General features: G+C 38.8%; 1 protein-coding gene and 1 long non-coding RNA gene across 22 annotated transcripts in view; one reads left to right on the top strand and one right to left on the bottom strand.

The window, feature by feature from the left end:
- The first annotated feature begins 2,173 nt into the window (after positions 1 to 2,173).
- Positions 2,174 to 25,092, top strand: part of LOC113414723 (uncharacterized) — a 53,532-nt gene continuing 30,613 nt past the window's right edge. For all 21 annotated transcript variants that reach the window (XM_087960691.1, XM_087960694.1, XM_087960692.1 and 18 more), the window contains exons 1-15: positions 2,174 to 2,273; positions 3,815 to 3,871; positions 10,667 to 10,859; positions 11,788 to 11,924; positions 13,732 to 13,820; positions 15,060 to 15,207; positions 15,955 to 15,990; positions 17,298 to 17,333; positions 17,887 to 17,928; positions 19,576 to 19,626; positions 21,395 to 21,436; positions 22,569 to 22,607; positions 23,536 to 23,565; positions 24,456 to 24,494; positions 24,668 to 24,685. In XM_087960691.1, coding sequence (XP_087816817.1) covers positions 10,667 to 10,859; positions 11,788 to 11,924; positions 13,732 to 13,820; positions 15,060 to 15,207; positions 15,955 to 15,990; positions 17,298 to 17,333; positions 17,887 to 17,928; positions 19,576 to 19,626; positions 21,395 to 21,436; positions 22,569 to 22,607; positions 23,536 to 23,565; positions 24,456 to 24,494; positions 24,668 to 24,685 — 900 coding nt within the window. In that variant the 5' untranslated portion in view covers positions 2,174 to 2,273; positions 3,815 to 3,871. The remainder of the gene's footprint in view (positions 2,274 to 3,814; positions 3,872 to 10,666; positions 10,860 to 11,787; positions 11,925 to 13,731; positions 13,821 to 15,059; positions 15,208 to 15,954; positions 15,991 to 17,297; positions 17,334 to 17,886; positions 17,929 to 19,575; positions 19,627 to 21,394; positions 21,437 to 22,568; positions 22,608 to 23,535; positions 23,566 to 24,455; positions 24,495 to 24,667; positions 24,686 to 25,092) is intronic.
- LOC148131275 (uncharacterized) overlaps positions 21,748 to 25,092 on the bottom strand; it is a 28,742-nt gene continuing 25,397 nt past the window's right edge. The window contains exon 3 of the long non-coding RNA XR_015748664.1: positions 21,748 to 25,004. This is a non-coding gene — a long non-coding RNA (uncharacterized LOC148131275). The remainder of the gene's footprint in view (positions 25,005 to 25,092) is intronic.

Consider the following 25,092-nt stretch of genomic DNA (forward strand, 5'->3'; position numbering starts at 1 on the left):
TGAGTATTATACAGAATTCAACCAAATCTCTTCTGCTGACAGTGTGAAGTTGATTCCTTTATGTATTAACAATATAAAGGGCAGATTCAAGACATTTGCGTGCTTGACATACAGCCATATTTGACATTTCTACCCCTTGTGTGAATTTTGTTCTTATAGATTTTTTACATGGTTTTATGTTGTTTTTCTTGTGTTAAATTGTTGCACAGTTTTGCTAATTTAAAAAAATCGTATTCTGTATGTGAGCTGCTCAGAGTCCTGTACTGAGATTAGTATCTATATAGCTTTGATTAAAACTAAATAATAAGTCTATGTCTGTAGTACCTAAAATTAAACATGTACCAAAAATGTTTCTTCCCATTTCTTTTTATAGCAAAACCCCACAAAACAATAAATTAACAAGGAATCTGACTCTCATTCCTGATATACCTGCTCAGGTGCTCAAGAAGTGATCACATTTGCTTGAGCTGTAACATCTCCCAAACAGCTTATGGGTAGGCTAAAGTATCATATCACACCATCTCTGCTAAATTATGTGGAATAGATTGGCTTTCCCTCTTTTTATGAAGGCCTCCGTAGCTCATTAAATCTGAGGACTGCTGCTCCCATGGATGTTGGGGAAGACTATAGAGAACTATGGATGCAGCTTCCATTAGTCTATCTAATTCCCCATGGATCCCCTGTATTTAGCTATCTCTATGTGGATTGGAATTAAGGTGGTCACTCAGAGTTGACCACATATCTGATGGCATAAAATCAATGTGGATTAGGAACTAACTTTTCTTTGGGATCAGTAACATGCAATTGTAACAGGATTATATTCTAGTCTTGGCAATAGATAAAGGTCTTTCTTGGGGGGTGAGGGCATTTTAAAAATAATTTTAGTATTTTAGAATTGAAACACTGTTTTGTGGTTATTTTATCATGCGATATTACATCGATTATTTTTAACCTAACTGCTGAGGCCTTTTTATGTAAGTTTTTTATTTAGTTTGGTTTTTATGTAAGTTTAAAATAAATTGTAAAAAGGTAAAATAACGAATTGCTAAACTAACAGTTAGAAGCTACAGAGTTTTGGAGTGATGCAAAATACAATACAGCATTTAAACATTCCTCTTTGGGGTGTATTGGCTAAAAACCTTACCAGCTCATTTCCACATTTTTACGTTGCATTAAATATAACTTGTGGTCTGCTCTGGGCCTTCTCCTCTCTTCTCTTTGCATTCTGATTCATGAAATGGTTTATAAGTCTTTTCTTCAGGTTAAGAGGTAAAAAAAAATCTGAGGAATAGAAATTAGCTCTCAAAAACACCATCAGATCTGGCAGGAGGGGCATGCTACGAATCCTTTCTCTTAAAGGCTGGCAGCACACAAGAAGAAAGTCTATCTATTCTTTTGAACATCATCCCCCACTCTGCCAGGGATTAGGATAGTTCCAATCCTGTTGACCTTTTGTGGAGGGTTCCCATGTCACCAAGTATGGGGATTAGAAGATACAGTCCATGAGATTATTCTGATGGTTGCTTGTGGTTTTTATCTTGGCTTACTGCAGGGGTCCCCAATTCCCGGTCCATGGACTGGCACCAGTCCATGGCATGCCAGCAAACTGGTCCACGCAAACAAGTGAAGCCCATCCATAGTATGCAGCCAGCACACAAAACCATGCTCCTTCCGTCCGTGGAAAAATCTTTCTCCATGGAACTGGTCCCTGGTGCTCAAAAGTGTGAGGAGGGCCATTGATCTACTGTATGCTACTGTTACGTTTTTAACTGGTGTTCAACCGCCCAGACTCATGAGGTTGGATAGCCATATAAATTGAAAATAAATAATATAAAATAAAAAATAAAATAAAAATAAAATCCAAGTGCAAAATGGATGCAGGTCTGAAAGAATTTGTATGATGTCCCAATGCAATAGTTAACTATCTGAGATACTTTGTTTTGTATTGCTTTCCACAAGCAATACAAATCCCTTGTTTCATTCATTTTAATCTAATGAGTTTCAATTCAAGAGGTTTAACTTCAGAAAAAAGGCATGACTCATAAACAATTTGCATGGCTCTTGCCACACAGGGATGAAGGATATTTCAGCCTAATTTTCCAGGAGTTGCTAACACTGATTGGCTGGCTGCCTTTCTCCACCCTGGTTATGATTGGTAGATCCTGACACTTCTTTGATGCTTTATTTGCCATCCTTTCCTGAGGCTCAGGCACTCCAGGGCTGCACACTGACCACAAGGCTTGCTGCCTGCTGATCAGGATTCCAGAAACAAGGTGTGTTGGTGGAATCACTGGGATGAGAGTGGCAAGAGAGCCAGTTTCATTGGTTGACTTTAGTTTCCCAGAATGGCATGTTGCTTGTTGGATGTCTGCAATGATTTTATTCCAGAAGGTTTGCAAAGGGATCAGAAAATTTTAAACTGAACGGAGAATTGGATAATTTTTGGAGGCCTAAACACTGCATTCAGATCAATGTAAAAAATCTGAGGAAACTTGGGTTAAATCATGGTGATATTTAAATGGACTCTTCTCTGAAACTTTTGGGGAGTTTGTTCATAGAGGTGAAAATATTCATAGCTGAGCCTCCTACACCGGAAGAACTAATGTATTAATTACTTTGCTTTGTACAAGATCAGGCTAAATTACAAGTGGGTGTATGTTTAGAATAGATGTTTGATAATAGAAAAGGTAAGGACAAGAAGATACATATGTAGTTCTAAAATGAAAGATAAATGTATGGCATGCTTCCTATTCATATTTGTTGTCTCTCTCAAGTGTTTAAAAATTAATGCCTGTATTCTGTTCCCAGCCTCATCCATTTAAAGAGTTTACGGGGAAAAGTATTTATGTATGAGCAGCTCGTATTTTTTATTTGTCAATTCTTTAGTTGTAAATGAATTCAGAATTCAAAAATACTGTAGCTTGCAAGCATCACGTGTAATTCTAAGCAAAAAATTCTACTTTGTATACATTCTTATTTACATAGGCATTGTAATGTTTTAAGATTCTTTCCATCTTTAAATTTCAAGTATGTGAAGCTTTTCAAATAAGAAAGAACTTTTTCACAATTCCTTTTGTATGAGCAAATAAATGAGAATTCAGAGTTTCCACTTGGGATAGCCATTAGAGATAACTTTAGCAAACGTGGCTAGTTTAGCAGTCTTAATACTACAGGCAGAGATTTTGAGTAATATAAGGTGAAAGAATATTTATTTATTAAATTTATATGCCACCAATCTCACTGTCACATAATTCTGGGCGGAGAATATATTGGATAGTTTCAATTGGATGTTTCAATAATTTTTTATTAGTGTTAATGTTCCATTCAAGTCTCCTTCATGTGCAAAAGAGACTTTTTAAAAATAAATAAATCAGATTGTTGAATTTTCTTTGCTTGCAGTTATCTAAATGAAGCAAAATTCTTCCTTGTTTTTAGCCATCCTCAATCTAGTGACTTCCAGAAATGTGGGACATGTTTCTCCAAAAATTTCCACCACCATATTTATAATAAGTTGCAATATATTTTCTGACATCAGTGAGGTGGTTTGATCAAAGTGTATGCAGATGAGGGAAACGGAGCAGGAGCAGCTGCTTTAAAAAAAGACAAAAAGATGTTTTTCAGTTTGTAATTATATGTGTATGTGCTTGTCTACAACTAAGCTAATGAACAAGAGAGAGGAATGACCGTGTAAATTAAATATAGAGCTACAGTTTGGGACAACTATATGTGTGTGATGATATACTTCCCTGAGTTAAAAAGTTCAACAATTAAAAACATGGCAAAACTTTAACTTATAGGCATTTTTTTTAAACAGATTGGCTGTGAGAACAAAAGGTCAAGAAGAAGCTCTCCTTTGGAGTTCTCAGAAAACGTAAGCTTTTGAGGATTTATCAGTATGAGTCTTGAAGGTGGCACAATAATCTTTTACTGTAAAATCTTTTGAAGGCAAACATCTTCATTAGCTTTGTACAGATGGCCTTTTGATGAGTGGTGGAATTCAAATTTTTTTTACTACCGGTTCTTTGGGTGTGGCTTGGTGGGCATGGCAGAGGAAGGATACTGTAAAATCTCCAGTTAGAGGTGGTATTTGCCGGTTTTCTGAACTACTCAAAATTTCCGCTACCAGTTCTCCAGAACTGGTCAGAACCTGCTGAATACCACTTCTGCTTTTGATAAATGTACAGGGTTGTACAATATTCGAATCCTGAATATCTACAACTACGTGTTGTAGAGATAATTGTTCTGTTTATGATTTAGACTATAACAACCTTATGTATAGGATTCCATACAGTTCTGTCCATGGACATTCTCCTTAATTGACTTTTCCTTCCATTGTTTTGGGTCATCTAGCCAGATCAGACAATTACTGCTTCCTTAAACCAGTCCATCACGACATGTGCAAGAACAATTGCATTGAATGTCTCCCTGCTTAATGCCCTGTCATTCCTATGGTTGTTATTCCCATAGATCTATGCAGAAATTTGCAGATGCCACTTCTTGCATGGAATTCAACACCCAGAACCTGAAGTTGTGGTGCTGATTTTATTGAGAAAATCGGGCATGCCAACTTGCTAGGTTTTATATACCCTGTTTCTCCAACAATACGGCCTCCCCCAATAGGAAGTCCCAGCATGTTTTATAGGCATGAAATGAAATTAAGCCCCTCCCCCCAAATTAAGGCCTATATTAAAACATGCAAAATGGGGGGAATGGGGGCTTGCCATTAGGAAGTACTTTTTGCACACCCGGATATGATTCTGCCTGCGTTGACCCCGATACGAAGTGCCCCACCAACACCGAGGTCAACATCCAAGCCGCCACTGCCCGCCCGCCCAAAGATGCAAGGGGGGAATTAAGTCACCCCAAAAGACAGCCTAGCCATTTTTTCAGGGCTCAAAAAAAAATAAGACCCGGCCTTATTATATGAGAAACACGGTATTTAAGCAGTGTCTAGACATGTCATGCCCATTAAAAGGAGGAGGTCAAGTAGAACAATATATTATTGTTTTCTTGCATTCAATGCAGCATTGTAATGTTATCTAATCTGATGTACCACAGTCTTCTTTCAGATATAGTGCCTAGACCCTAGGCAGTCAGATGGGTTCCCATGTGAATATTCAACAGAGAGCTAATTATAATTTCCAAATAAATGATTCCACATAAGAGCTGCCCATATCCTTCCTTTCATAATGTGTTAAAATACATATATTTTACTTGCACATATCAAGCATCTTAGAATGATTGTGATGAAGATGAAGATAATTAAGATTATTTTGGGGGGTGGGGTGGGATTGTTTTTATTTAGCCCTTTTTCTCTCTAGAAAGTAACATTTTCAGGGGCAGAATAATTGTTAAACTCTTATTTCTCAAGTCACTTTGCTATCATGCTACATTTTGGAAAAGAAGAGAGGAATATATTACAGTACTTCTATTATGAGTCAGAAAGAAAGATCTGAATAACAAGAGACAAGCTCATATTAAACCATTGTTTATCACAGTCTGTAATAGATCAGCACCCACGTGCTATACTTAAATTTTAATTAGAGGCAAGCCAGGTCAATATCTCTGCAGGAAAGTGAGCAACCACACCTACTGTACTGATACTTGAATAAACACAAGCAAAAACTCCCACCTGAGTGCAATTTCTCCTGGCAACCTCAGATGAAACAATCTGTCCTTCCCACTCCTAATAGGAACAATTGTTTCTACAACCATCTGATTGTTCACTCCCTTTTATTGACTGTACTATTTGCAGAGCCTAAGCAACTCTTCCTGGGCTGTACCTATGGTGTAATTTAATTCCTTACTCAAGAATTTTCACAATCTCTGCATCTAATTACTAACAGTGGTTTATTGTGTCCTTGGTTTCTGTTCACACACCTCAAATGCAGTATTGGAATCTCTTCTGGAAATGTTTAGTAACCCATTGATTCTTGTTTGCTAAGGGCTTTGCATCTGAAATAGAAAGTTGAGAATTTGAGCTGAAACTAAATAAATCAAGTGATCTGTTTAATCATTATTTTTTACCCTGATTGGGCAGTTTTTCTATATTTTATTGGAGTAGCCAGAGATTGGATCTTACACATATAAGCATGTGCTTCTATTCAGCTGTTGTGATGCTGGGTGGGTGGGTGAAGAAAATGATATGTTTCTCATGGTCACAGATACATTAAGCAAAAATGGAGTCCAATTTCACATTGATTGATTGGTTTGTTAATTCCAATGCAGATCTCTTTGTTTTCCATTGATTGGCTCACAAACAAGATTTCTTTTTTCAGTGTAAATTTATTCCAGAAAACAACTGATAAGACCACTGATAAGACCCTGTGGAATGCACAACTCATGGAAAAGATTGTTGTGTATTCATGGTGCAATCTGTTGGTTGATCTTCAAGATTTTAAGGTGCACTGTATTATCAGGCTCTGATTAGTAATATTTAATAGCAAAAAAAAAAAAAATTAAGATTACAGCCCAAGCATTCCAGTGAGTATTCCACTTTCAAATGAAAAAGCCCTCTATTATAGGCAATCTAAGATGGCAAAACTCATGGATTGTTCTTACACTTTTTTGATTCTATGTTTTGCTTGTGTTTTTTGTGAAGTTGGGATAATCAGTTGATTGTTTTGGTAATGGCTGTTAGACTTTATCAGGATGTATTACTTTTGTATGTACCTTGGATGCTTTTGAAATGTGTGTAACCATTTTTGTTCCTTGTTGGATGGACTGTATGTTAGAATACTAATAAATCTAACTAGAATAACCAAATAGCTCCACTAGATAGAAAAGGGCCCATTTCAGAAATTTCTTATTATTAATAAGTGCCAAACCAGAAATAACTTATATTTATACACTTCAGAAATTATCAGGGCTATGTGAAGCATTAGAAAAAAGAGATTTGTAACATGGGTGAGCACATATGGAACATCTTTCTTCAAATAAAGCATTGTGCCTTTTTTCCAAGTCTGTACAAATTGTTCCTGACTTTATGTATCTATGCACACTTGAAGAGATAGCAGGGAAGCAGTTTCTGTGAGTCTGAGAAAAATGTGGCTGCATAAATGATTCAAAGGGAGGTGGCTAGGGAAGTCACAGTAAATTACCCATTAAATTTCACATGTGAAGAGAATTTCACAGGATTGCTAAAATCAAGGCAGCAAAAATTCTAATTTCATAGAAACCAACTGTACATGCCAGTGATGGGATTCAAAAAATTGTTTACTACCGGTTCTGTGGGCGTGGCTTGGTGGGCATGGTAGGGGAAGGATACTGTAAAATCTCCAATCAGAGGTGGTATTTGCTGATATTTCGAACTGCTCAAAATTTCTGCTATCAGTTCTCCAGAATTGGTCAGAATCTGCTGAATACCACCTCTGGTATATGCATTCCTCTCATTCCACTTCACAAAATGTCTCACTATTGAAAGTGTACTAGTAGAATAGACTGTCTACCATGCACATAGTGACTCTGATGTATTGACAGACCTCATTGAAGAGAAATGTAGAAATATTATGGAGAAAGATGAATATCTACTGAGCGCAACAACATGTTAAGCAAATGCTCTAAAATGGTATTGATATTTTCATAGGAACTTTTGAAAAAATACCTAGTACTGAAGCAGTATTTAAAATGTTGACAATAACAAAAAGTTTTCTTACTTTTGTAGAAATAAGAAAAAGGCCAAATTCTTTAATGAAAGCTAAGACATTATAAATATCATCATTTAGATTGCATGAGAACTAGGACACTTTTTCTTCTCTGATTTCTGCCTTATACAGCTTGTCTTCTACTGCAGTCATTTCTCATACACTTTATTTTCTTACAAAACTCAAGCGTCCCTCACTTTTTTTTCTATGAACCAAAACATCTTAAATGAAGATTTGATAGAGTACTAATATTTCCTTTCAAAGATGTTATGTCAATTTTATCTGTCTCTTCTTAATAATATTTTAAGTTTAAAAGTCAGTTGGTCTAATGGTTAAGGCCAGAAACTGGGAAACTGAGTTCTAGTCTTGCCTTAGCCATGAAAGCCAGCTGGGTGACTTTGGGCCAGCCATTCTCTCTCAGCCCAACCCACCTCACAGGGTTGTTGTTATGGGGAAAATACAGTAGGAGGGGGAAGGAGTATTCAGTATGTTTGCTATCTTGAGTTATTTATAAAATACAGCCATTTTTTTAAGAATGCAGGGAAGAGACAGGGAATGTCTTCTACACCAATCCAGGGAATGTCTTCTACACCAATCTCTAGCAAGGAATCCGTGTTGTATGTGACTGAATTCTATTCATGGAAGGAGCATTTCCATTGAGAAAAGGACCAATTCGGATCTATCTACACCTGAAGATGGGTGTGTGCCATTGAGTCAATAGATCATATTCAGTATTTCAAACACTTTGTAGCAGAACTAAGGAGGAAGCCATTCTCTCTTTTCATGCAGCTTTTATGGCAGTATACTTTAGATTTGGAAGGTTCAAGAATTAGCAGAAAAGTAGGCAGAAAAAAAACCCATCACATAAGTAAGAATCTTTTTTCTTCAGCATTAGAGTTAATCCAATGGATTTAATGTCACGTTTACAAATACAATTAGAAAGTGTGCCAAGGCCCTGACATTCAATCAACCAATCAAAATGCAGCTGGAAGGGACCTTGGAGGTCTTCTAGTCCAGCCCCCTGTTCAAACAGGAGAATCTACACCATTTCAGACAAGTGACTGTCCAGTCTTCTTTAAAACCTCCAATGATGAAGCACCCACAACTTCTGAAGGCAAGCCACTTCACTGGTTAATTGTCCTCACTGTTATGAAGTTTCTCCTTAATTCCAGATTGCTTCTCTCCTTGATTAGTTTCCATCCATTGTTTCTTGTGCTTTGGAAAATAAGTTGACCCCCTCTTCTTTGTGGCAGCCCCTAAAATACTGGAATACTGCTATCATGGAACCCCTAGTCCTTCTTTTCTCTAGCCTAGCCAAACCCAAATCCTGCAACGGTTCTTCATATGTTTTAGTCTCCAGACCTTTAATCATCTTAGTTGCTCTTCTTTGCACTTTTTCCAAAGTATCAACATCTTTTTTTGTAATGTGGTGACCAAAACTGGATGCAGTATTCCAGGTGTGGTCTTACTAAGGCTTTGTGCCACTCAACAATATTTTGAACACAGGTGAGAAAATGGATGAGAAATCAGCTGTCAATCCCATTTATTCTCATTCACATTCTAGGCAGATTTTAAGAAAAACAAATGAAAAGACGCCTTCTTAAATCAAGCCAATTCAGATGGGCAAATGACAGAGATTGCTACCTATTAATGAGCTAACTGAAAAAGATGCAGAAGTAGATTTTTTGTTGTTGACACCATTGTGTGGGTGCCAACCTGTAGCACAGGTGCTACTGTATATCTAATGCATGCAGAGAAAGTTTGAGACACTCTTCAGAAGGAGAAGGGCTGGGGAGTCAGGCAGTGGTGAAAATTATTGTACTGTAATTTGAAGAACTGTTTGATATCAGTATTTGGAAAGTTTTTAAAATATATTGATTTAAACTTCATCTCTGTTAGCTAGTGACCTAGGGGTGGAACTCTTGTCTCACAATCAGGAGGCTGTGAATTCGATCCTAGATAGAGGCTAATATTTGGAATAGACGCTCCTGCTCGAGCAGGGGGTTGGACTAGATGTCCTCCAAGGTCCCTTCCCGACTCTGTTATTCTATGATCTAAGTCTACTAAGAATCTTTCACTTGACTCTTGAACATTTTATTACAGCCTCTGTGAATTTGCATGTATGAAAATTTCCAAGTGAAGTTTGATTCCTGATGACTGTTTGGATCCATCAATATAATTTTCTTGGCAACAGTGCAGAAATGATTTGCCACTGACATTTCCCAGAATATATTTTAGCCTCATAGAACAGCCTATCACCCTGGTATACCCCTGTAGTTTTGAGAGCCAGTTTGGATTAGTGGCTAAGGCACCAGAACTAGCAGCAGAAAGTTGTGAGTTCAAGTCCTTCTTTAGGCATGAAAGCCAATTGGGTGACTTTGGGCTAGTCATTCTCTCTCAGCCCAACCCACCTCACAGGGCTGGTATTGTGGGGAAAATAGGAGGAGGAAGGTGTGTTGGATATATGCGTAGCCTTGAGTTATTTGTAAAAATAATAAAGGCGGGATACAAATCAAATAAATAAAAAACAAATTCTAACAATTATCCTGTATAGTTTTTCAACCAAATATGTACTGAAGGGCTGCCACTGGTAAGACACATCCTCATCTACGCACCCACAATCATATTAGCATAATCTCATTCTCTGGGCCAGCCATCATTGTTACTTCCTATGATATCAATGTCAATGCCTGGAATGCACTACCTGGCTCTGTTGTTACATCCTCTAACCCCTATTCCTTTAACCTCAAACTAACCACTATTGACCTCACCCCATTCCTAAGAGGTCTGTAAGGGGCGTGCATAAGTGCACCATCATGCCTACCGTCCTTGTCCTATTGTCCCCATTTATTCATAGCTATTTCCTGTATTTATTCGTAGCTATTTCTTACTCATGTTTATACTTATACCTATTACCTTGTAAGAGATTGACAAATCAGATAAATAAATAAATAAAAATATAAATGGTTTCATCTCTCAGTACTGTTCATCTATTGTGATGTCCTCTGTTGTTTTTTTTTAAGATGGAGAGATTCCATTTGTTTGCGCTTCTGTGGAGCGGAGTCTTAATCTCTGGAGTCATCGGCCTTCAATCCACAAATTTTTCAATAGACTGTGAAACTATGTCAACAAACCTAACTAAACCAGAGGAATCTGCATCACCCTACCACCTTTTGGTATCAGCCGAGGAATATAACCCAGGAAGTGAAGTTGAAGGTACTTTCCATATGTTTTGTTTCTTGATTTCTGCATCTTTTCATTCTTTTTTCCCAGCCTTTTTCTTGGGGGAGGGGGGATAGAATATGTTAACATGACATTTGATTAGATCAATCTGATAAAAAATACAAAACACCTAGCATTTAACAAGAGTTGAGTAAAGAAGAGCATTTACAAGCATTGTCTTACCCTGCAGCCTGATAGGCCTTGCAAAAGTAGCTCTAGAAGGTTTGGGGAAGCCCTTTGGATTACCATATTTCCAGAAGAATGGTAGATATCAAAAATGGCCTTCTTACTCACTTCCTCCATCCTTTCCTAGACGCCAGTGTTTTCTGAAAACAAAAGGCTAATCTGGTTTCACCCCTTTGTTAGATGGCTCTGTTCTGCTACTGTTGTAATTGGGGTGGGAGTGGGGGAGTGACTTCAAGGTCAATCTTGTCTCCTGGCAACTGCCTGCAGTTTTCTTGGTAAGGTTTCAAAAGTGGTTTGCCAACGCCTGCTTCCTAGGGCTGAGATAATGTGCCTAAGGCAGGACTAGAATTCAAGGTCTCAGTTTCTAGTCTGGTGTCTTAACCACCAAACAAAACTGTTGTAATTGGAGAGCACAAAATGGCTCTCCTAAGATTTAAATGACTCGCCCTTCCTTACATCACAGTATTGCTGTATAACCATAGTTATGAACCTTTATTTGTGAATGAAGCTCCAGCAGGTAGATCAGTTGCGCCTGTCTCCCTAACTTCCAAGTCATAAAACAAACATCACACTCCTATATTTAATATTTAAAAGAAGTATCATTAACAGCCACAACTAAATAATAAACACGTTAATGCAAATATAGCAACTTGAGATAAAGTTATCGAAACTTTAAGGGAATGTATTATCTTTTTAGCACTACTAGAATATAACGCATAATATTTTTCTCATTTAGTGGATCTGGAAGGAATATCAGGTGCTGGATTCAAATGGTTCATGCTACAAGCTCGAGACATTGAAAAAAATGTTCCCATTGGTTCATTTGTAACTGTAGACCCCAATACACAGAACCATGACTGTTACAATTTGCTGGTATGTCTTTATTCCTTCTGTTTGTCTGTGTGATATGATTAAAAGTATTGGTTCCTTCTGTGATAAATGTGTGTGATTCAGCAGCATTGAATGATGGGATACAATCTCTACACATTAGTATAGATCTTTAAAGATTAATGGCATCTTCTTGACTCGGGGAAATTCAGAAAGGGCTTTCCTATCCTCTTCTCCAGTTTTCTCTTACACTACATACTAACTTCAGTCATGGGGATAATTTTGTAGAATTCTCAGGAATTCTGTATGTGACAGACTCAGTGTTGCTACGTTAACAGCAAATCAGAATGTGTATTGCTTGTGTATGTTAAAAAAAATTGTAATGAGAGAATTGATTGTCTATTTTACCACCTCCGACTCTAGTCATTAGTCTCCAAGCACAGGGTTTCTGTCAAGAGTTAATACGTGGGGAAGGCTCCCAGAATTCTCTATGACAGTGGTCCCCAACCTTTTTTGTACCAGGGACCAGTTTCAAGCACAAACACTTTTTCAAGGACCGGGGGAAGAATCTGAGTTTGGTGGTTTGCTTGCAGACGTTTCATTACCTGACTAGGTAACATCTGATGTTGTTACCTAGTCGGGTAATAAAACGTCTGCCAGCAAACCACCAAGTTCAGGGAGCGCCGGCCCTGCCTCCCTCAGCCCCATCCCTCAGGTGTCTCCCTCCCTCCCTCAGGTGTCTCCCTCCCTCCCTCAGGTGTCTGCCTCGTTCCTCTCTCAGTCGCTCTCTCGCTGCTCCACCAGCCCAGGAAGAAACTGCTTCAAAGAAGCCGGGGGGGTGGCTTTTCCTGTCGCCGCAGCTCCTCCGAAGCGCCCGTTCACCCCCACCCCGCCCGCCCGCGCGCGGTTCAATCCACAGTGCTCCGTTCTGCCTGTCTGCCTGCCTTCTTCGTTTCGGAGCAGGTTCGGCTGATAAAAAGAGGAGAATAGTTATTATTCTCACCAGAAACAAAGAAGGCAGGCAGGCAGAACGGAGCACTGTGGATTGAGGCGGGAGGAAACCGAAGCCGCTGAGCCAGAGAGCAGGACAGGCTTTGGTTGCTTCGTCCCTCCCCTTCTCTCATTTGTGTCCTTGATCCCCGATCCCAGCAGCATTCACCGAAGGCGAAGAAAGCCGCCATTTAAAAAAAAAAAATTCTTTGCGGCCCGGTACAGAGTGCTCCACGAACCGGGACCGGTCCGCGGCCCGGTGGTTGAGGACCCCTGCTCTATGAGATAGAAGTGTTGCTGAATGACACAAATGGAGCATTCAAAAGTTACCAGTTTCCATATCTCAAGAAGTCAAGTCACTGGGCTCCTTCTGACAAGAGAAGGCCAACAGCTCACATGAATCTGGAATGTACCCTATAATGAACAGCAATGTAACTTATAGGTTCTGCATGAAGATTTTTTACTTTAAGAAATAAGCCTAGACATTTCTGACTGAGGAAATAAGCCTATTTTGTTAAAAGACAGAAGAATATATAGAAAACAGAACATGAATTTTTTTCACAAAAGCTAATGAGGCAGAAAACTATGAGTCACAATGCTGGGATGTAAACACTTCTTGAAGGCCACTTTTTCCTATATTATCTTCAGAGCATCTGTCTCCATGCATGCCTTGAATTTAGAAGAGCAAACCAAGTTGCAATAACTCTATATGCATGTTGGATTAAAGGTCCCTTATCCCCAGCGAATGTAGCAATTGGGATACTGACTGCATATGATATTAGTAATCCAGTATATCTGTGTCCTACCCATTTCTGAAGCGCTAATCTAAATAATACATCAGATTCATCTCTATTTTTTTTAGAATTCAACTTTAATCCACAAGAGCTCTGATGAGAAATATAATGTTACATCTGTCTGGATTTCACCAGAGGCTAAGAAAGTTCAGTTTGTGTAAGTACATACCGTATAAGGAAACTCTATATCAATGTAGAATTTCTGTTCTGTAAGGAGTGTGTGTCAGCATTTACATACTTTGTATGTGTGTTGGTGTGTAGAGACATATGTGCACATGCCTACACACACCTACACAGGCACAGACATAGACACAAACATAATCATTGTCTAATTATGTTTATAATTATAGCCAAGCATATACATAGTCTTAATAGCATACAGCATTTGTGTGTGTGTGTTTGGATGACTGTGTGTATCAAATAAACCAAAATGGTGGCCACAGTCATGCAATTTTGGCTGCCATCTTTCCTTTTTGATTTTCCTTTGCAGATGTCCCTGGTGAGATTATTTATTACATATGTCAGAGGTAGTCAGTCATTTTTAACTGGAACATATTTGGAATTTGGAATTCGGTTTAGTTAACAAAAAAAGAGCTGCCAACTGAGGCTTGTCTATTCACAAATTGCTTGCCACCTATTTACCTATTTAATGTGGTATTGTAAAAAAGGTAAACAGAGCAAAAATACATAGATGTCATCTTTCATTACAATTAATTTGCACCGAGCCCCTTGATTGCTACATGATGAAATGAAATGTTAAAGGAAGAATGTATTTTGTGGAGGATATAAATATATAAATGCTCTCGGCCATTTAAAAGAAAACAATACCATCAGAGACATCATATGAGGAAATCTTGATTATCAGAAATAACAGCCTTCAAAAATTATCAAATAAAGAAGGGTTTTCTGGAATAATTTGTTATAAAATAATATTAGTATTCTGAAATAATTTTAAGATAAGGAAATAACTAAATAAATAAAATAAATAACTTTAGAAAGATAGAAGGAATAGAATTTAAGATATTGTGGCATTTATTTATTTTTTGTTTGTTTGGTTATTACCTGCCTTTATTATTTTTATTAAAAACTCAAGGCAATGGACATATCTAAACACCCTTCCATTTTCCCCAACAACATCCCGTGAGGTGAATTGTGCTGAGAGAGAGTAACTGGTCCAAAGCCACCCATCCTACTTTCATGCCTAAATCAGGATTAGAACTCAAAGTCTCCCAGTTTCTAGCATGCTGACTTAACCATTAGACCAAACTGGCTCTCAATTATTATATGGCTTACTTGATATTGTATGATATGTTGATTCTAAAAAAATGTACAAAATATAATTCAGAAATTCACCATAATCCAAATATGATCTAGTGAAATTATGTTATCTTTGCAGAGCAACTGTTTTTCAAGATCCGGAAAGATACTGGGTTGTTATATCCAACAAAATCCTCTTCCCTAGAGATTCCAATGCAGCAGGAAATGATGGCAAAGTGGCTGATGTGGCCAAAGAAACCAGTGCATCATCAAGAAGTAGGAAAAAGGTTTGTAGAAATAACTCCGACTTAACATGTATAACAGGAGGCCGAGCAACGCAGCCAGGCAAAACCTTCCGTTCCAAAGCGACCCATAGGTGCCCAAAACCCAAATACTTTTCACCTGGATGGAGAAATGAGGGAGATTCGAAGCTTTATCTGCTTGCAAATGGGACACTGAAATGGAGCATACCATTTGCAAGCAGGTGAAGTGTCCTCTCCCTCTGGGTGAAAACTGCATGGGGGGGAGGCAGGTTATCCCAACATGCTACCCACTCCATCCCACTGTCTCGCGGCTTGCCCGTGGCTGCACTGGGCAGGCAGCTGTGCGGGGCGTCGGGATTACCTGCCTCCCCCATCCCCCATACCTTTGCCTGCACCTGCTGGTGCCACACAAGGCTCCTGCAAGCTTCCCGTGAGCCAGGAGCCATGCAGCACATGCGGATCACCTGCCTCTCCATCACCTCTGCCTCCGTGCTCGGACTTACAGGTATCTGCGTTGTGCCAAGGGGTCGGCAGGCCACCCCCATCCCCCAGGCTTATTTTTGGGGTAGGGTTTATATTAGGCTCACCCCAAAAATTCAGGCTAGGGCTTGTTTTCGGGGGAAGTGTCTTATTTTCAGGGAAACACGGTAGTCAAATGCTAAAAATCAAGAAAGTGTACTAAAAATCAAGAAATGATAAAACACCATATCAAATTTTGGCATAAGCTTTTTAATTAAAATGTTTTTTTTGTTTTTAATTTTGTCTTTACAGTCTTCTAACATTATTGTAAGAGTAAACTGTGGCCAGGTAAGAATTCTTGGACAATTTCCAATACAATTGCCCTTATTCATTGAATACTTGATTTGTATGGTAAATACATTTAAATCTGAGCTCATAGGAGTCAGGCCCTAAGATCTAAGAAGTAATGTAGAGCTACTTCTGAGTAATTTCCTTTATTGTTCTTCACCTTCAGACAGAATCTTGCCTGACTAAAGCAATTATATGCATTACTATAGATACATTCTGGCAATTGCAAGAGAGGAACCATTTTAACCCTCTTCCTGCCAACCAAACTTTTGTAGCCTCTTTGTCCTCCAGAATGCAGCCCCTCCCTCCTGGGAAACCAGTTTACATTTTACCATACCACAGTCTCTTTAACATCATTGTTTTCAATCAGGCTCAAGGAGATTTGTGTTTATCCTCTTCCCATCAGCATCAGCATACAGAACATATTATAAGAGGGGAAGGGTGCATTCTCCAGCTGACCAGTGGAATTTTGCAAAAAAACAGCATCCAGTTAATGTCTTTCCTGCATCCTATTGTGTTTGCAAAAATTCTATACATTTGCAAAGAGATGGACTGCCACATCACCAGCAGGCTATCTCTCTGCTTCATCTATAAAATAATTTTCTGCAACTAATCTCTACAGAAAGAGAGAGCATTGGGAACCCACTGTAAAGCAAGTTGACATAAATTATTGCCAGGAGAAATAATCCATCATAAAGATCTATAGAGCACCAATATTTCCATTGGAAATTATCTTCATTATGACTCCTAGTGAATCACAGTTCAAGCAAAAATGAATAGATTTGGCTGCCAAACTGGAAGTGGCAATGGATCCCATTAGGTGCAGGGTCAATTCCTAGAAGCAGTGCACATATTGCATGTCAAGGTACTCCTAATTTATTTATGTAACAGCTTACCTCTCTTCTGCTAAATATATTACCATATTGCATTTTTAAAGCATGGCACAAGAGAAGCAAGATTCCTAAACAGACATAAGGGGTGGGGCAACATACAGATGAATCCCATTTCCTGTTTCTTTGCTTCTTTGCAAACTATTATAAAATGCCTATGACACTCTTTGGTTCAGTGTGCAATCCTCTAATTCACAAAAGAACATCGGGGAAAAAAGATGGGTGATAGGAAAGAAAAATATTACTGTATTTAGACTTGATTTGCATTTTCAAATACTTTGAGCTGCTTTAATGAGAAATCAGGTTATTATTTTCAAAGCAATTGCTCATTTATGCTCTCTTGATACTGTATTGAACCTGAAGTTGCATTATGTTGATGAAATTATCTAGAATTTTAATAGTATTTTATAACTTTAGGGTGGTTCTTATGGAAGTGGCAGTGAATGTGTCCAGGTAAGCATTATTATTCCTTCAATATGTCTTACCCCAAGCCTTGGTGTATTTTCACGTGGTAATTTATTCAATTTTTCAAGAACATAAGAAGAACTTTGGTGAAGAACGCAACTAGGCCACCATATTTTTCCTGTTGCCCACCAGTCATATTTGGAAAGTTTATAGTTCCCAGTTAGATTAGGTTTGCTTAGATTGGCAGGGAATTCCCAAAGTTCAGAACAATTAGTAGATGTCAAGTCAGAAAAGCTAAACTATATAATTCTCTGCATCATTTGACGTACAAACATTTTTTTGAGGGGATTGTAAGCTACTACAGTAGATAAGAAAAAAAATAGTGAGGGCCCTTCTTTGGGCCTCATTTTCTGATTTTCAAATGAAACAATATTCAAGATGAGTAAGCTATATGAAAATGAAAAAGAGTATATGCGGGAGCTTACACATCTTGAATATTGTTTGACTTTCACCAGAAAGGATAGGATGTGGAAATATTGATTATGCTATTATCAGTATCTACGTTTTCTATGAATAAATTACTAATGTGGTTTTTTCGCAGGGTTCCACATCTTCCTCACAGAGTAGTAGCAGTCAATCACAGGTAAGAATTTCCTCCCCCCTCCTCCTCAATGTTAGTTATGTTTAGGACTAAGTCAGGGATTGGCAACCTGTGGCTCTGGAGCCTCATGTGGCTCTTTCATCCCTCTGCTGTGGCTCCCTACCGCTGGTCGGCACCACAATTTTGAGAGGAGCTTCCGGTTGGAGGGGGAAAAGCACAGCACGCCAGGAGCAGACTCTATGGCAAAGGCAATTTTTCCAGTCAGCTCCACAATTGATAGGAATTCCGGTTAGGACAGGTAGAGGAAAAAAAATGCCACACTAGGAGGAGATTCTATGGTGGGGGACCTGGAATTCCATTTGGCTCCGGAATTGAATGGGGGAGGCGGTTCCGGTTAGGACCTTTGTGGCTCTTCGAGTATTTAAGGTTGCCGACCCATGGACTAGGTAAAGACCTAGTATTAGAGACATTGTTGAGAAGAATGCAGTAATTGCCGTAACTGGTATCACATTTCTCGACAATCTTTTAATTGTACAAATTGTACAGATTTATGCAGAGCCATCCTTGGGTTTGTTAAGGAGAGATTACATTGTTTTACATTAGTTACTCTTATTTTTCCACATTCTTCTACTAAAAAAATATATATCAAGAAAAAGTGTTTCTTAAGCCACAATGTTATTTCTTTCTGTTCTACAATATTGGATGGAACAGACTAAATCTAACATAGGTCAGTGTAGAATAGTTCTTTTCTCTCTGTCTCCCTCTTTCTCTCTCTCTCTCTCCCCCCCCCCCTCATGTTTCCTTCTGGAGTTGTCTGACAAAGAACTATTTATAAAATTACCAATGATCTCTTCTAAAAGATAAATAAGTTGTTTAATTTAAGACAAAGATATATTTTTTAAAAAATGTATAATCTCTATAGATGGATTGAGAGTATACAGTTAATACTCAATATAACATTGGCAAAAGATACCAAGCAGAATTCTTTGTAGAGATCTGAATTTTAACTGCTTGGATCCAAACCTGAAGAAAATTGGCTTTGGATGACTAATGGAGAGAGAATTATAGAGACAGTGCTAAATCAGCATAACTGTTTTACAAGAAAGAACATTAAGCCAATGTGTTCAATAGATTCACCTGAAAAAGGTGTCTTTTGCATATGATTAAGTTGTCTCTGCATATGGTTCAGTCAGTAAAATGCTTGTGTACCCAACAGATTGATAGATCCCCTCCATGATCTGTTTGTCTGTCTCTCACTGATATGGAAACCATGTTTACCATGAATCTCTTCTACTATCATATTTCCAACATGCAATGCAATCCCTTTGGCATTTGAACTACAAGGCTCCTATGATCATTAGAATCCCCCACTTGTGAATCCCTAATTTTAGATTTTGGAAAATAGGAGAAACTGTATCTTCTTCCTGGTTTTTCCTTGCCTGCAAAGCAAATAAATCAACCCAAGCAATAATTTAGTTTCATTCCCTTTCTGCACCAAAATCAGTAACTTTTGGTTTTTTTCCAAATTATATATCTTGTTGCCAAGGACACCAATAATTATTCTCAATGAAGCCTTTTTTCTTTTGAGTAGATGAACAATAGTAAAACTCTGCTATTACTTTGTAGTTTCTTTTGACATAGTAAGTGAAACCATTGGCAAAGGAATAACCTATTCCTGCTTTCTTCTAGGGAGGCTTAATCTACCAAGGAGGAAGCATCAGAAAGGTTGGATGCCTTGGTGTAAGTATACAGTTCTCCCATTTCCATATAGGTCAGAGATGGGACACCCATAGCTCATAACCTTCATAAAACTGCTTGGCCACCTTTTTTAATGATCCTGAATCCCACCAAGATTATATTGCCATGTCACACATTTTAAGGTGATTCTCCACCCCACATAAGTCCTATACATTCTCCCAACTCCCAAGAAATGAAGAAAAAGATGAATATTTTCTAGCTTTACCTGTTCTGGTGACATCATTTCCACTGTGGAATAGTGGTTAAATTATTAGATTAGTAACAGGAAGGCCAAGATTTTAATCCACCTTCAATCAAGAAAGCTCAACAGATGACTTTGGGCCAATCATTCATTCCCTCAGCCCAATGTAGATTGTTGTTGTTTTGAAAAAAAAAATAGACAATGGGATTTCCCTTGAGATCCTGGGAAAAAAGAAATACATGAACTAAATAAGGATACCGCATGACTTCAAAACAATAACAGGAACAACAAAATCTGCCTGTCCATGATTTAGATCTTTGCCTTCAAATAGCTGTAATTAAAACCAGATAATAATATTGAAGTTTTGGTGCATCTATTTAAGTGATGCTCTCTTATAAAAACTGGCAAGAGTCTTTGGAAAGCATAACAAAGAGACCTAGTGGTGTAGTGGTTAGAATGCAGTACTTCAGGCTAACTCTGTCCACAGACTATAGAGTTTGATCCTGATGGACTCAAGGTTGAGTCAGGCTTTCATCCTTCTGAGATCAGTAAAATGAGGACCCAGAATGTTGAGGGCAATAAACTGACATTGTAAACCAGGGGTATCAAACTGGATTTCTTCAGAGGCCGGATCAGTGTTGTAGTTCTCATCCACGGGCTGGGGGTGGTAGATGGGACAGATGCCTCCTGCAGCACCCTGCTGGCCAAAACAGGGCACAGGGCCCACAGGGCCCATTTTCAGCCTAGATGGCCTCTTGCAGCACTTAGCCAGGCAAAACAGGGCGCGGGGAGCACGCATGGCCCCTCATAGCCCATTTTCAGCCTCCACGGCCTCCTGCAGCACTCTGCTGCCTAAAAATGGGCCACAGGGGGTGCATGTGCCCCCCTCCCCCTTTTGGCCAGCAGAGGTACTACAGGCTGGTCCTTTGATATTTCCAGGCCAGTCCCACAGGCCAGATCTAAGCACCCCGTGGGCTAGATCTGGCCCGCGGGCCTTGAGATTGACACCCCTGTTGTAAACCATCCAAAAAGTGATGTGAAGCACTGTGGGGCAATATATAAGTCTAAGTGCTATTGTTATTGTTATAACTTCAGCAGTGCCATTGTATTACACAGGCTTCCAGTTCTCTATCTTCTTAGTGTAATGGAGGATGCTGCTTTTGACTTACAGATGTGATAGAGTTTGGAATGTATCTTGTTTAGACTTCCAAGAATAGTAACAATTTTGGAAAGTGTGTTTCCAGAAATTCCCTATTTCAAACAATTTCCACAAATGATGCTTTCAGAAAGATGGCTTCCAGTCCTAGCAATCAAGATCTAGTGGCTTTTTTGTTTGTTTGCTCCTTTAAAAAATAAACCCTTCAAAAAGGACCACAGAAATTGTGGCAAACAGAAGACTGTTTGAAAATATAGGCAACATTCTTAGATGTTGTCTTTATTTTGAGAATAAAGCAGGTATTTTCATAGCAAAAGCATTACAGTATATGAAAAGAATGAAAGCTTCATCCCCGATGCAAAATATTCCTATTTTGTAAAGTGTCTTCATTTAATTCTCTATTTTTCATACAGGGTGGAACTGCAAGTGTCTACAACAAATATGGTTGTGGTGATGTAAGTCTTCTTCTGTTGTTTGAATGGTGCTGTTGGTGGCATTTATTCTGTTTAATAGTCCTGTGTTTTTCAGTATATTCAAAATATAATTCTCCTCTTATTTTTCTGAAAATGAGTCCCACTAAATGGAATCCCCTTCCGAATGTACTGTGATAAATTAATTTTTAAAGTGACACATATGTTTAACGATTTGTGTTGCAACTAATACATATAAAATCCATAAAACTAAACATACACACATACAAACTATGAGCACATCCACACCAATATTTCCTTTCCCTAAACTTCCATAAAGAAATTTGAAGTAAAATCCAAAATAATCTTTATTTCTGCAAATCTTAAAATACACAGAATGTCAGGAGCCAATCAATGCTCACTCCCCTTTTCCGGTTGACCAATAGCACCCACTATCCTGCATTCTCCCCTCCAACTGGAGGCTGGTCCTGGAGTAACAGAAATCACCTCACCTACATTCTCAAAAGAAAACAAAAGTTGCTAGTAACCCTGGGCACCCATTTTCCTCTCTTGTAATATATGCAGACTTGAGAAAAGTACTGCAAACTTCTGGGTCCAGAAGCCAGAAAGCAAAATAAGAGTTGGGAAATGGGCCAATGGGCCATTCAACTGTGTGGAACTGATTTTTTTTTTTAAACAAAACCCAAATATGCTGCAATTTCTAATGAATAAGAGCACAGTCAGAAATGAACCAACTGCCCCTACCCAAAATGTCATCATAAGATCAGTCAGGTCCAGATCCAGTCGTGAAGAGTGAAAAATATTGGATGGGAAGTATCCTGCCATAAACTTGATGCTGCATTTTCAGCATCATTCTATTTGGTATTCTAACAAATTCTCCCAAGGATTTTTCAAAGTTCTTCCTCAAGGTTTAGAAATTGGAATGCTGTGGGCTCCTTGACTGCAGATTGACTTCCACTCGCTTTGGTCCCAATAACCAAGCATAGCCAAAGATCAGTATTGTGTGAATTGTAGTCCAGAAACATCTAAAAACCTCTAGGATCCTAACTTAGGTGGAGATTTAAATTAAACACTAATGAATAAGAACACCCTGTTATAAATGCAAATCTCTTAAATTCTGCCAGTTCTGTTTACATTGGTGTTATTTTATTTGCAGGGAGGCATAGACACTAGTAGCGGCAGCAGTTATGGGCAGGTAAGAAATCAATCGCTATGTTAAAGGTTTCTAAAATATGGAGACAGTTGAGGAAGGAAGTTTCCTAAACTGGTATACTGCTAGCCTTTCAGGGTAGACCCTTGTCAGGAAACAGACACCACAAGAAATATAAGTCTACCTTATTGATATAGGCAGAGGTGGGCTTCAAAAATGTTAGCAAAGGGTTGGTGCCTGGTTGCTGGGTGAGCATGGCCACGGTGGGCATGACCTAGATGACCTCCTGCACCATGGGGGGGGGATGTTTTTGCCCTCCCTCGGCTCCAGAGGCTTTCCTTGAACTTCCGGGAGGGCGAAAACGGCCTCCCTGGACTCCAGAGGCTCTCTGGAAGCCAGAAATGGGCCCATTTCCAGCCTTCCCGAACTTCCAGGAGGCCCATTTTTTTACCCTCCCTGAGCCTCCGTGCACTCCCTGCCCTTACCTGCATTCAAAACGGGTCGCGTGGGGACTCCTGGGAGGAGAGGAGAGGGGTGGGTAAGGCCAGCCAGGAGTGGGATTTGGGGGCTCTCTGAACTACACAGAATCTTAGCTAGGGGGTCTCCCGAACCCCCAGCAGCCCACCCCTGGATATAGGCTATATTGCAATAACAGAATATGGAAATGCTGACTTAGTTTCCCTCCCTCATTCCCTCCCTGTTACAGTAAATTAGGATCAAGGCAGGGCTATATTGAGATTCTTTCTCATTCTTTCCTGTATGGAACCAGGGGTTTCACAGGGAGGGAGTTATCAAGAGGAGGGGCATTGACTACACAAGTTTGACCAACATCTTGACTTTGTGATGTCCCTTGCTCCTGAAAACCCCTCTGTATGGAACTTTTGTCCAAGGGGTAGCATAGACTGCTCTGTTATTCCCTCGGGTGATGTTACAATCAACAAAATATAACACATGCTTTTTGTTTTTCTTGCAGTCTGTTTCAACTATTTCAGATAAAGGGAAGGTACGTTTTTCCCCCCCTCAACTAAATCTCTGAAATATCCTTATGTAGGACCTTATTTTAAAAGTGCAACCATTCCTTGCAACAAACTTCTCTTCTGCTTTTCAATCTAAGTCATTATCCTGCCTCTCTACTTAAAACTAAAATTAGAAGTAGATTGACTAACATTAGGCTCATGAAAAGAAGGGCTAAGATATTTGGTTGCCTATGATAAAGCAGTAACTCTTCCACCCATGGGGCAACGCTACACAATTACAATATTGTGAAGAACTCACCACCTGGGATAATCAAGCAAAAGGCTATGTTATAAGCCTGTTTTCCTAAGCCACTAAACTGAATCTATTATACTTAATTCTGTGCATTTTTATTGTCATGGTCTAGATGCAGATTAGCTTTCCCTGCCCTGTTCAGTTCCTGAACAGGTAGCTAATGTGGATACAGATGCACATTTGATATTTGTTCAGGCAGTATTGACACTACTACCTGATATGCATAGCTATAACTGTAGTTACAATTCTACTTTCTCATTTAAATCAGTGACTAGGCACCCACTGATTTTCAGGAGGCAGCCTGCCACCATTTCTGTGTAAAATGATGCTTAACAATAGTCTGTTCAGTTGGGCAGAAAAAGAGAAATGATTATACGGTTTTCCTTCTTATTTTCCAGATATCAGTTATTTGGGAAGAATAGTTTTGAATCATTCTCCCATTTCATAGTTTTTTTTTTCCTGGTGTAAAAAATTAAAAGCTTTTACAATTCAATTTCCAAATGATTTTTTTCCATTCATTCAAATTTTACAACAAATTTATAATAGAGAGCAAATAAATTCTAAAGGACTCCGGCTCTTTCAATTAAACAAAATCTAACTTTTCTCTGTGATGATTTTTGACAGGTCATAGTATATCCTCCTACGAAGTCTTTCCCACCTGAAGTAAGCCCTACTTATTTAATTCTTTAATTTTATTACTGTAAAAGAATGCAAAGTGAATGTCTAATTGCAACCCATTGATCATGCGAAGCACTTTTTGCTGACTAGTCAAATAGAGAGGATTTTCTTGTAACTATTGTTTTTCCTTATTTTTTTTATCCTTTCTTTCTTCACAGCGTGAAACATATACATCGGTAAGAATGCTTGTTTCCCCAATGGGACTCAAGTCAATTTCTTTCTAATTAGTGGTGGGATTCAAATTTTTTTACTACTGGTTCTGTGGGCGTGGCTTGGTGGGCGTGGTGTAGCTTGGTGGCATGGCTTGGTGGGCGTGGCAGGAGAAGGATACTGTAAAATCTCCAGTCAAAGGTGGTATTTGCCGGTTCTCCGAACTACTCAAAATGTCTGCTATCTGTTCTCCAGAACCGGTTAGAACCTGCTGAATTCCACCTCTGTTTCTAATCCATTTAAAAGATTTTGGATAGTCTTTCCATCTTTTCTTCTGCAATTTTTCTGCGGTAAAGAAAAAAGAAAGGAGACATAATAGTAAGGAACCATGTGAAGGTTATGAATGGGAAATTATGCCATCTTGACACTCACA

The sequence above is a fragment of the Notechis scutatus genome, chromosome 3 (assembly GCF_049901735.1).
Source record: "Notechis scutatus isolate UNSWTSFEM ecotype Mainland chromosome 3, rNotScu1.2, whole genome shotgun sequence".
Lineage (NCBI taxonomy): Eukaryota > Metazoa > Chordata > Lepidosauria > Squamata > Elapidae > Notechis > Notechis scutatus.